General features: G+C 43.7%; 1 protein-coding gene across 1 annotated transcript in view; it reads left to right on the top strand.

Annotated features, from left to right (window-relative positions):
• The window catches only part of LOC141738599 (sodium channel protein type 5 subunit alpha-like), a 219,412-nt gene that overhangs the window by 187,440 nt on the left and 19,530 nt on the right, over nt 1-12,442 (top strand). The window contains exon 21 of the mRNA XM_074574027.1: nt 11,138-11,260. Within this exon, the coding sequence (XP_074430128.1) occupies nt 11,138-11,260 (123 nt within the window). The remainder of the gene's footprint in view (nt 1-11,137; nt 11,261-12,442) is intronic.

Raw genomic sequence — 12,442 nt, forward strand, 5'->3', positions numbered from 1 at the left:
CTAAGATTATCCCATCTTTCAGGATTTGATACTTGGGGAAAGCTATTTTCTTAAGAAACTGCTTCTTTAGTGATGCTGGCCACCTCCTTCCCCTTCAGCCATCTCCAGCAATGGGCCCTAACGCTATGTCCTGCAACGGGGAGGGCAAGATCGTCTCTAGTTCTCAATTTTTGCCCTGATGCGCCACCAGTTTCTCTCCAGACGAGTCACCACAAACAAAGATTGCTCCTTTCCTCCCCTTTCCCAGAGAGCTGCGCAGCCGCCGTGGAGGCAGGGGCTCACAACAGCTTTAAGCGGTGTATCTGCCTGCAAAATAGTTCAAGCGAGGCTCAGCAATGGGTTTGGAGGCCAGACACCTCAAACGAGTTATTCAACAGGTCCTCTAGGCAGGATCTTGTAGATGCTTTTATGGAAGTAAAATAATACACGTGGTGCCCCTGGCCCCCGTACCTTTTGTGAATGGTTATAAGGTAACATGGTCCTGGTGCTTGCCTGGATCTGCTGAGTTTGTACCTAGAGCTCTGTATTCCCTGTTGAGCAGCTTGCCAAATGTCCTGCTTGCTGCCCAATTGCCTGTTTGCTTGTTTGAGAACAGTTCATAGATGTTCAGTCATTCAATGCACCATCATTTTCACTGAATGCTTAAAAAAATACAGATAGGACATTTTCCAAGATAGTTTCCTGGAAAGTACATGCTCCAAGATTTCTAGTTAGGATACTTCACTGACGGACAAGTTAAAAAGCAGCTAATAATCTTTGAATTTGAGATGAACAATTTAAAACAGTCTTCTTTCTATCCCTAGTTAAAAATTGAATTGAATTAAATTATGCCCTTGTCTCAGATTGTCTTTAAGTGACAATTAAAAACTTGCTGTGTGAAGTAAATATTGATGGCTTCTGATTACTTTAATTGTTTTTTCCATCTGTATTCCCTGCTGATTAACAAGGTGATTTCTGTTTGCTTTACCAGTAATTACACAATCTGCTGTAATGACTTGTTCCCAAACAGCACTGAAATCCAATTTGTATTCTTGGGAAATTACCCTAAAAGCATGCGGATTTCATCTACTTTCTGTTCAGAAAAGCACGCAGGAACAGAACGGCAAAAAACGGCCAAGGTGAAGTAAAAATAATATGGCTTGTCACTTGGAGAAGCATCTTAAAAGTGAACTTATTAGTGCTGTCTGCAAGTTATCAAAAATCCATGGGTTACATCAGGGTGCTGTTACTTCAGAGCTCGCTTTTTGACTGGTTTTCTTCAAGTTCCTCAAGCAAATGCTCAGGTGGGATTTTTGAAGATGTCTCAGGGCACATTCTTCTGGGCCTCTGCTGATGGCATAAGCCTCCCAGATAACTAAGAGAAAAGAGAATCCCTCTCCAGAAGCCAGGGAGCCTGCTTATGGGAAAAAAAAAAGAAAAAAAGAAAAAAAAAAAAGAAGAAAAGAAAAAAAAAAAGAAAAAAATGGTTGTTAACTACATGTTGCCTAATTCAGGATAAGTGAAAAAAAAAAAAATCCACATGAAGATGAGATAAGTGGTTTTAATGTGTGTTAGCAGGTCAGCGGACGCTGTAAATCTCCCTTCTGCCTCCCCATGCTTTATCTCAACGTAACACATGCAAAAACATCCAAATGTCTTGTCTTATCTTGGTTTGCACCTCATGTTAGTTACCACATAGATGCTAAAAGGAGAGCAGCCGGGCTTTGCCAAGTGGAAGCACAAGGTCGGTGTCAGACAAGGCACAGCAGGACAAAGCGCGCTGCAGCCGGAGGAAAAGGGACCGTAAATGAAGGTGAGGAGGAAAGTCCAGAAATAAGCGTAGCTCACTGCCTCTTGCGAAACAGTTGCCATATGAAGAATTACTGCAATTACTGAAGAATTTCGATTACTGAGGGAGAATTTCAACTTTGGGAAGTGGTGCAAAAAACCCGCCTCAACTCAGATTGTGCTGAACTAGGTTTACCGCACATTTTTATTTCTTGAAGTTATTTGGAGATGGAGCGCTTTTCAATGTCCTTTTTTAGAAGAATATGCTTGAAAAGAAAATAATGAATAAAACCCTTGAGCTCTCGCATGCAGCTCGCTTGGCCCTTTCCGTTGCTGTGAGTGCAGCAGCCAAATGCCTTATACAGAGATGTTCTCCCTTGCACGGAGGATCAGGGCTGGGACAGAGATGTAGGCTGTACCTAACGGCCCAGAGTCCCACACGCTCTGCAAGGACAGAGGAGGATTGTCCAACAGTTCCTCTCCCTGAGGACCTTTGCAACCCCAGGTATTGCAGAACATCTTCCCACCACCCTTGTGGCTCCATCCAGGATGGCCAGACCTGCCCAAGAGACTGATGGCAGGAGGAGGGGGAAGGAAGAAGTGAAGGGAGAGGTGCAGCTTGCAGAGGGGTCAGGGATTCTTTACTGGGGAGCGGGGGGAGAGGTCAAAGGAATTGGGATGAAAAGTGAAAGCTGTGCCCCACCGGCGTAGGGACTTTGTGCTGGTCTCCTACCCTGGTATGACTGTCTTTGGGGTGGTTTGGGCTAAGGCAAATGAAGATGAGGGCTCGTACTCATAGTATGTAGGACTTTCTGGCAGAAATCAGGGAACCTATAATTCTTCAGAGTCCCTCTCCATCCTAGCATAGTCAATAGAATATCAGGATCGACTCGGGCTCAAGAATCCAATTAAGCAGATGATTTTCAAGCCAAGACTGTCATATTTCCCACATCAACTTGGTATTTTTTCATATTGATTTGGAACATTTGATTAAATAAATGCTTTAGGGAATCGAGCGAATCCAGAACAGCACCTTGTGGAAACAGCCCAAACAGACTTTTCCCTTTTTTCTCTTTTTTTTTGGCATCACATCACATGTAAGTGGAGTTGATCCTAATCCTGCCCAGAAATAAGCATGCCTTCAGCTCAGCACCTCAACTCCCACTGTCTGGGATGGAAATGGAGCAGAGTCGATGGGGCTGAGCCCCCAGGGAAATGTTCTCTCAATAATCACTATACGCACCCCTGGCGTTATAACGCCATCTTCAAATAATAAATAGTAATCAAGCATATTCCCGTCTACTCCTGACAACAGCACTCAGCATCAAGAAGGTCCCTGGGATGAATCGTGCGGTGGTTTTGGAGATCTTTTTATCTATATCTTTCCTCTTCAGCTGCCCGAAATCAAGGCTGTCTCTGCGTGGTGTCTGGATGAGAAGCAGAACGTAGTTGATGATGAAGAAATTCTTTTGCTCTAAATCCCGGTAGAAATACCAGACTTTTAAAGGCAGCTGCACCCGCACAGCCACCGCTGGGGCAACAGGGAGAAAGACTTTTGGGTCTTGGCCAAGGTTTGGCTCATCAAGGAGTGTCGCGTGGTCCCCAAAAATCACAGCGATCCCTCTGTCGTCCCTACCCAGCGCTGATGATAAACGGGGGCCGCAGGTTTGGCAAAGGGTGTCTGTTTGCAGTGAAGAAGTGAATTGAGACAGGCTGAAAAATCCATTTGGAAAGGAGGGGGGGCGGGAAACTGCAAATCAATAAGTCAGTTCGCCGTCTCGCTGGGTGTAAGCTCGCAGCGGCAGGTCGTTCGACTCGCCCTCAGAAATTAGCCGAGGTTTAATTCTTGATTCGCAGCCATCTGCCTTGGGAATTGACTGGAGTTGTTAGAAAAGCCTGAGCAGGTGTAAAGGAGGTGACAGATTAAGAGAACAGCAAGACGTAAAGAGGTTCTGCTGGAAACCGCCAGGAAGCAATTAGGATGCAGGAATGATTTATTTAAAAGCGTTTAAGCCAACAGGAGTGGCACATGCTGTTTGCAACAAGGCTGCCCTCTGAAAAGGAAACATGGCCTTGAAAAGCGTGGATACGAGGAACAGGAAACAAGCTGAGAAGATGGAATGATAACAGAGTTTCACAGCCTTAGTTTGACTGTTTGATGGGGGAAAAAAAAAAAAAAAAAAAAAGGAGAGGAAATGTCCCGGGGAAAAAGACATGATGTAAAAGCCTTTTTAAAAACGAGTTATATGAAGTAGCATTGGGCTTTCCAGGAGATAATTTTTGTTTATAATTAATCTAGCCACTCGTGTAGCCCATCGTATTATAATACATGAGAGCACTCCACAAGTGGTAATGAACTCCGCTGACAGTGAGGGAAGCTGTTCATTAACTCGTTTGCAAACGAGCTTTCATCTCCATGCCACGGACTAACTCCAGAGCAGCGCTAAGGAGTTCGCAGTCTGTACCTGAACGTGAGGGTTGTGATTCAAGGAAACAGGTAGCAGGGGTGGGAATTTGCTTTAGGTCACCTTAGTCTCTCCCTCGTGTCCAAATTTTAAGACTTTCCTTTAACTTTATGCCTTTCATTCATAACATGCAATTTCTGGATGGTCAGATGCAGTTGTACAGTTAGGCATCTGTACGGCAGAAAATGCAATGTCAGAGTGAAAGGGTAAAGAGATATTTTAAAAAAATAAGGCGATAATAAAACATCTGCTCAGAAAAGGTAGATGCTAAAAAGAATACCAACCTTATTACAAGCCCTTTTCACCCAACAGTATTTCAGAGTGGCAACAAGAAGTTCCGTGTATTTCAATTTATTTGCAAATTTCCCCTTTCCCTGTAGTTCTTCCCGTTTGCGTTTGGGGTACGGACCCAATTTGGTTCCTTTTTAAATCAAGGGGAGCGACTGGAGACTGCAGCCCTGGCTTTTAAAGACACAAGACGCTGGGCTGCTGCTCGGGCCGTGAAGATCTGTTCTCTGGGTACCGTTATCCTTGGCAGCAACGGACAGGAGAAACCAGACTGGATTGAAAAGAGGCACCCAGAGTAACCCAAGCTCTCTTTCTTCTGCTTTTTTCATTAAAAAAGCACAATTAGAGAGGGAGAGACAGGTGTTCCTGGGGCACACAAAAAGCTCTTTGAGAGCACTGGGGGCCTGCATTAGCAGAAACTGCTTATTTAAATAAGTGGCCAGAGCTTTCAACTCAGCTGCGGTGTTCCCTTTCGGATGTCCTTTATTTTTCCCCACTGCCTCCCCTCCAATTTGCAGAAGCAGGTTAATTCGATGAAATCCCTAGCTGCATAAAACACGTGCTGTTGCCCAAAGCGGGAAGGAGGTCTCCTCTTCTCCCCGAGCCAGCAGCCGGGTGCTGCAGCAGGCAGATATTTAGTGGAGGTTCCCGTTGTTCTCATGGGTTTTAGGATTTATGACCGGCCAGGGAGGATTTTCACCATTTCCCAGGCAGAACTCCTTGTTCCCTGGGCTCTGCTATGAATTCGTCTCAGTAGTGATGTGGGGTTAATTCAAAAATGGATTCTATGCTGAGTAACACCTGCCTTTGAATGGTGCTGCTCAGGTCTGCTTCCAGCTCGGTCCAGTGGATGCCCGCTGGTTGTCTGAAACGATGTGCTTTCAGGCTGGTGGGAAGGAACACGAAAAAGAGAGGAGTGGCCCCCATTCCATCTCAAACCCACCTCCTTGCTATAGGAAACTGTCAGCCTCAGGTGAAACACTGCTCCCAAAGGATTCGCCCTTCGGGTTGCTGCCGCCAGCATGATTTCATGGCTAGGGAGTCTGTGTGTGCTGCTACTACGCTCTAAAAATGTATGTCTATAGGAAGGAACCTCACTGCTGTTATAGATGCAATAGCTCCTTGGAAAAAAAGAGTCTGTGATCTTTTGGTTAAAGACCGTTTCCCCTGTGTGTGCTGAAAGGAAGCTGCATTATTGCACTTCCTCCTTTATAACTGTTTTTCTGCAGCTTTAAAATTCTCTTTTGACAGCTTTACTGGGGTTTACACTGGTTTACGACACTGATTTCCTAAGTCACTGCATGATAGTGAAGACATATATACCTAACGTGTAACTTTATCTCTCTGTGTTCACAGTGAACAATTTTAATTGTCAAAGAGCGCTGTCTGAATCTTGAATTACTGCGAGCACCAACGCGCTCCCTACGGGACCCTTCAAGGAGTTTAAAGATTTTCATAGTTTAAAGAAATGCGCCATACAAAGGCTGCTCTTGGAAAGAAGCTGAAACGTTTTAAAAAGAGCTCACTTTGCTCTTGTTCCTCCCCGCCGGCTGGGCATCTCACAGGTGGACACATGGCACACCACGGCCAGTACGTAGAGACAACGCTGAGCACAGTGGCAGCCTAACACTACATAAGGCATATTTCTCATCTCTAGGACGACAATAATGCATTAAAATAGTAAACCACAAAAAGTGGCAGTTACTGAAAAAAAAAAAAGTCTTGATTCCCAGACAAGACTTATTTTCTTTTTTGGTCCAATATAATCTAGTAGTGGATTGTTAAAATAATTAAGAAATTCAGACATTAATCTCATTAGAACATACTAGCAATAACTTTGAGCCGTTATCAGTGAGGCGAGTCTCTTTTCAGAGATCATTGCCTATGTTAGAGCAGTCTAAATTCATCGATTCTTCTTGATTTTGCCCTGGAAACGCATGTGAATGCCATACAGCGGAGCACTCGACACCCGAGCTGCTGATGCCACTAAGCCACATAGGTGACAGGAGGCTGGCTTTTAAAACACCTGGCAATCCCCATGGCTGGTATTTCTAGTGCTCAATGCACTCACAAGATTTAGAAGCTCTCATTTTGTTCTTGAGCATAGCAATGAAAATGTCAAAAATGAAGGCTGGGGGGTTCGTTTATCTCTCCCTTTACCCAGCTCCAGGAGGCTGTCACACAAAACATTGTATAATCTATATAGAAAAACTTGGATGTAGGATTATGTAGGACTAGAGAAACACAGAAATGCAGGGATATAGGCATATAGATATAGTATATATTTATAGATATCTCTCTCTATATATAGTTATATAAGTATAGACATACAGAGATATATAGATATAAGTATCTCTGGGAAAAAAAAGCAAGGAACAGGGGCAACAAACTTGCTTAAATGTCAGGATCAGAGAGAGCTCAACACCCCCTGCCTGTCTACAATGGTAAGAAGCAGCCAAGGTGTGTAGGAAACATCAACGTGGCTTTGCCTGGGGAACTTTACCATTTAGCCAGGCAGTAATTTCTGACTTTTCCACCTTTTCCACTCTTTCAGGGTGGAATAAGTCTGGGGAAGTGGCTGCCAGCGCTGAGGCTGGGCTGTGCTGAGATGATCTGAGGAGAGCAAAAGGGAAGAGCCGCCACATGATTGAAATCCTAGCCCACATGGTCGGTGAGACACCTGCCGTTAATGTCGGTGGAGGCAGGATTGCGTATACAGAATTATGAGGACCACTCTCCCCACCTTAAAGACCCTCATTGCTGGCCAGGCTGTACACTGGGACTCACGCTAGACAGCAATTCCAGTGAGGGCATCACCCTGAGAACCTCAGAGGAGCTGAATAAACAGCAAGTCAAGGGGATAAGAAAGAGTTTAGAGCTAACATGGGGGATATTATTACTTCATTAAGTTAAGGGAAGGAACGTTTTGACAGAAAGGTGTGAAAGCTTCTTAGTAAGATCTATCAGGTTCTGAAAAGACCCCCAAGAAAGATGCTGGAAGCAAAGCATCTGCAAATAAGAACAATAATAAGGCTTCTTGGGTCAGAAGAAGTGCACAGGCGTACGAGAGACTCAGCAGCTTACCTGTAAGCACACATGCCATGTGAAAGGTGGAGGTGAAAGCTCAAGCCCAACAGCAGGTTGTGCATTTTATGGGAAATAGTTCCAGGCAATAGTGATTCCTTAGGATTCACCTACTCTCCACAATGTCACAGTGCTGCCTGGTCTTAGGAGGTTTTGGTGTGGGTTTTTTTTTTTACTGAAAAACCTACAAAACTATTTGCAAACAGAAAAGATTAGAAATGTGTGCCATATTGTGAATCTGGAGGTTATGTTGACCCTGGAGGTGTTTTCTGGGTGCCAGCAAGTTTCTGATACCGAGCAGAGCACAAAGCAGAACCTTAGAGTAGCTCTGGGCTGCACAGCCCTGTAATAGGGAAAAAAAAAAAGTAACAGAAACAGCTGACTTTACCTTTTACTGTGATTATGTGGGGCAGTCAGCACCAATTTTGAAAACTGCTTGATTTTTTTCCTAAAAATAGCCTTCCGGGTCACTTTTCATCAAGTCCAAATGGTCAAGTCCCCGCGTTAGTAATTCTCCGATAAATAAAATTTGACGGGGATACCTTCAAAACCAACAGCCGAGCATTTAAACAAGTTGTCTCAAACTCAGTTCTGACTCCAGCCTTGTAGATCATTGCCAAATATCGCTCAGCTTCACGGCCTAATCCTCTGAAGAGATATCTAATGCTGTGTAAATCTGTGTCAGGAGGACAACAGCACCTGTGATGTGTTTCAGGGTGACATTTACGGCACTTTAAAGAAAATGGCAACCCGCTCAGATCCGAAGTCTGGTCTTGCAGGATCTGAATAGAATATCTACTGCCTTGAGAGGAAGGGGAGTGAAAGGACACGAGGGGGGAAGCATGCAGATGCACAAACCAAGGCGGTTTGAAGACCTTGAGAAGATCTGACTCTCAGTCATTGTGGGTGAAGCCAGCAAAAAAGGGTGTTGCGTGGTCTGTATTTGATTAATTTTCTTTTAAATCTGCACATTAATTTTACAGATAAATGAGCTTCCCTTGAAATATATGAGTGTAGAGGTCTTGGTTTCTGTCGCTGAGCACGCTGTCATCGAGCTGTTATTCTCATACCTCCAGCCTTTCTAGATAGGGAGCTCCAAGGCCTTGTGAGGTTAAGGCCATTTTCTGCACCAAACCTTCCACCAAAGACAGAAATACGTGCCACGGTGTTACTCCTACCATGATATCTCAATAATACCAATTTTACTACACTTTTAAGATGACTTAGTTGAGTGGCTTTAGTATATAAGTGTGCTGCGCGCTTGTTTACTGCTATTAGACAAATCCTTTCTCCTTATTTAGGCAACATGAAGTCAATGGGGAGAGCGAATGAAAGGAGAAGGCTTTGGCCTGTAGGTTAATGCAACTTCAGAGTACAGGATGCAACCAAGGCTGGTAGGAAATAGGGAAGACGGAAAATTTGGAAGCATTGGTGAGTTTAAGATGGTTTTGAAGTCAAACCCAGATTTTCATCTTTAACTGCGAGCATTGACTGAGCAAGATTTAGGTGAAAGAAGCATTACTAGTGAATATATGTCAAACCTATAGCATCACTTACTCTAAAATAACTTTTTAGGCATGCCCATCTCACGGGTTCAGATCTTAGAGATGGAAGCAAGGCTTCACTGGTGATTTTCACCTCCTTAGTGTCTAAGGGTCCTAAGACATCAGACTTTGAATCCAGTCTGCCTGTCTACTGTGTTGTTTTCACAGCACACTCACCACTAAAATGCAGAAGTGTTTATCACGACCTTCCTTCCGCATCAGCCTGCAGGTCTGTACATGAGAGGTGAGTTTGTGTCACACCTTGTTAAAGAGGGACATGTTAAAGGGTGACAGTCAGCCTCTGTGCCACTTCGTCGTCTCCAAATCTGGGCTGTCGTATCCCAGCGGATATCCAGCCTGCTGCATCCAGCCCAGGCTTGGTGTCTCTGAGACCTCCTGCCTTTAGGCTTGCTGTCACCCATATGCCACAATAAAGCCATCAATAGGTAGATAATTTAACAAATTGAGCAAATTTTACAAAGATGCTTAGCAGTGCAGGCAGCGCTTGTTCATAAATGAAAGCATATTCAGGAGGAAGGTCGCTCCATAAAGGACATGAGCGTGCGACTTAGGGGACCAGGGTCGTCTTATCCTGCTTTATCACAGCCCTCGTGGGTGGCGCTGGGCTAGTCAACCAACAGTGGGGTTCAGAGGCAAAGTCAACCTACCCTAAAATGGATAGGAAGATTTCCCACCAGAGGTGGCTGTCTTCATGGGGGAGACTAGTTTCCTTTTATGTTAAGCACCTATTTTTCATATAGTGTAGAAGAATCCCTACTTTTAGACTTTGCTTCTACCTTTAAAATGGCAATAAAGCACACTCCTTCCAGGTAAGCTTTGTGCACTCATGTTAGTAAGTGTGAGATAATCCAGTACCACGATAAATGAGGCTGTGAAAACAGATAGTAAGTAAGATGGGAGTAAGGGAACTGTGATGAGCAGTATGCACAGGCCTCTCTCTTCTAAGAAAATAACATTTTATAATATGTGGGGATTGATTTTGGATCCTTTTTAAATACATGCAAATTGGCACGATACCTGTGGTGTTGGAGAGCTGTTTGTTTCTCACTCCCTGCTCAGGAAGAATTCAGGCGGTGAACACGGATTTGAGCATCCAAACCCCAAAAGTTTCTGAATCTGACCCATAATCTCCACTGCCATTCAGTTCATCCGGACTCCAGGCCTGGCACTACAAAAGCTCTGAGAACATAAAGAGCATTGGAACCCCTTCATGCTTTCTCCAGTTTTGGAAATAGTTTATTTCAACTAAATCGTCTTTGAGAGGTATGAACCTCCACATTGAGCACCTCTCAAGTTTCTTTCTGCCTTAGAGGCCGTGCAGAAACCAGGAAAAGTGAAAAAGCACAGAATCAGAGAGTCATGCACATTGTCCTTTTAGAGCACGTCTATCAGCAATCTAGGATACTTGTTTCTAATCAGTAAGTTTAGGATTGGTAATTGAATGGTAACGCTTAAATCTTTTATCTCTGCTGGAAATGGTTAGATCTTACAGGTGCTTTCATCCAGAAAACCCTAAATTAGAACACTTATGTGACTCACATTTTCAATAGTGGAAGATGCACACACCTTGAGGAGTGTACAGGAAACCTCCAGCCCAGGCGTCGGAGAGAGGTGGTTTTGTAACGGTCATCTCTTTTCTCACCCACTTTGTGCAAGAGGATTTCTGTGTGCTTAGTTAGAAGAAAACCAACATCTTTGAAAGTCTGTATTTCTACAAATTTTGTATTAAAGTGGAACAAAGGTTTTGTGAGTTGGTAAGAGTTCTGTGTATGTGTGGATGTAAAAAACTCCTTTTTCTGTGTGTTGGTCTAATTTAATGTCTTCCTTTTAAGGTGGGGGTTTTTTTCCCCACTGTTCCAGCAGTTTCCAGCTAACCAGCTCTTTCTTTTCAAGAAGGGAAGTCAGAAGAGAAGGAAAATGGCAGGACCGTACTAATAGATTGTATTTTTGCTTTGTGTCTCCATTCAGGTCTCTTTAATAAGCCTCATAGCCAATACGCTTGGATACTCCGAGATGGGTCCCATTAAATCCCTTAGGACCCTCCGAGCCCTGCGACCGTTAAGAGCATTGTCACGATTCGAAGGGATGAGGGTAAGAATAGATAAAGCATCGATCAAAGCTCAACTGTGTGACACGAAGCACGTAACAGGGAACAGTTGCACGTGGTTTTGTCTTCATTTTGTCTGCCAAAGGAAATGAACGATAATGCTGCATCAAAACAACAAAATCAGAAATCCCTCCTTTGTCTTGATGGCAATTGTATTATTGCAGCTTTATCCTCTGGTGGATTTAATGATAAACTAATCCTGCTGCCTAACTTGTCATATTGCGCTTCAAAAAACAGCTTTTTGGCCGAGGAAGCATCTGGCTAACAATTACCTCTCAATTATAAGGCGTATCAGGGGAATAACCAACTTACAAGTTTACTCTCTGCTTTTGACATGCATTAAAATGAGACTGACTGGGAAAGTTCTTAAGGACGTTTTCACTAATAATTAAAGGAAAAATTAGAAATGCTGAAGACAGGGAAAGCAAATGAATGATTATATAAAATCTTGCCTTTGAACAGATTGCAGTTTTAATATGGGATGTCAGGATTAACATTGAAAGTATGTAGCTTGTGTTTGTTGCTCCATCTTATGCACCCATCTCTTTGCCTCCTGCATTCGTTTGCTGGCGTGGCTATATCCACACAGCATACTTGTTTATTTGTTAAGCCTACCTGCTACGCTAATCAATTATTTCTAAATAAGCACTTTATTTAACTTCCTTGCACCGTGCATGACTTGCAGATGATGACGGCTGTGTTCTGTATGAGCTGAGGTTACTGGTAGTCTTGCAGAATGCATAGTAAGGTAAAGCAAATCTGTGACAAAATTACTTGCATTGTCTGATGGTCCCGATGGTCCCTACAAGGTCAAAGAAAATGCTACAACTTTTTCATACTGAGATATATTCAGGGTAAAGCTTTCCCGTAGACAAAATTTTGGTCTGAATCATCAGTGACTAAAATGTGTAGTTCATGCACTGAGCTCCTAGCAATTAGCGGCTCTTACTGCAATACCCTTGCAGTAAGACAGATGGAAGGCTGGAGACGTGATGACCCAGGTCATCCAGGAAATATGGTGATAGAGCAGTTTATGAAAACCCCCATACCCATACTTTGCCCGTTCCGTGGATGACCAGAACTGGGGATCTACGGCTTTGTCCCACAGACCTTGTGATTATCTAAATCAGATTATTTTTGTGGATGAAGATCAGACAAATCTAGTT

This window comes from Larus michahellis, chromosome 2 (genome assembly GCF_964199755.1).
Source record: "Larus michahellis chromosome 2, bLarMic1.1, whole genome shotgun sequence".
NCBI classification, from domain to species: domain Eukaryota; kingdom Metazoa; phylum Chordata; class Aves; order Charadriiformes; family Laridae; genus Larus; species Larus michahellis.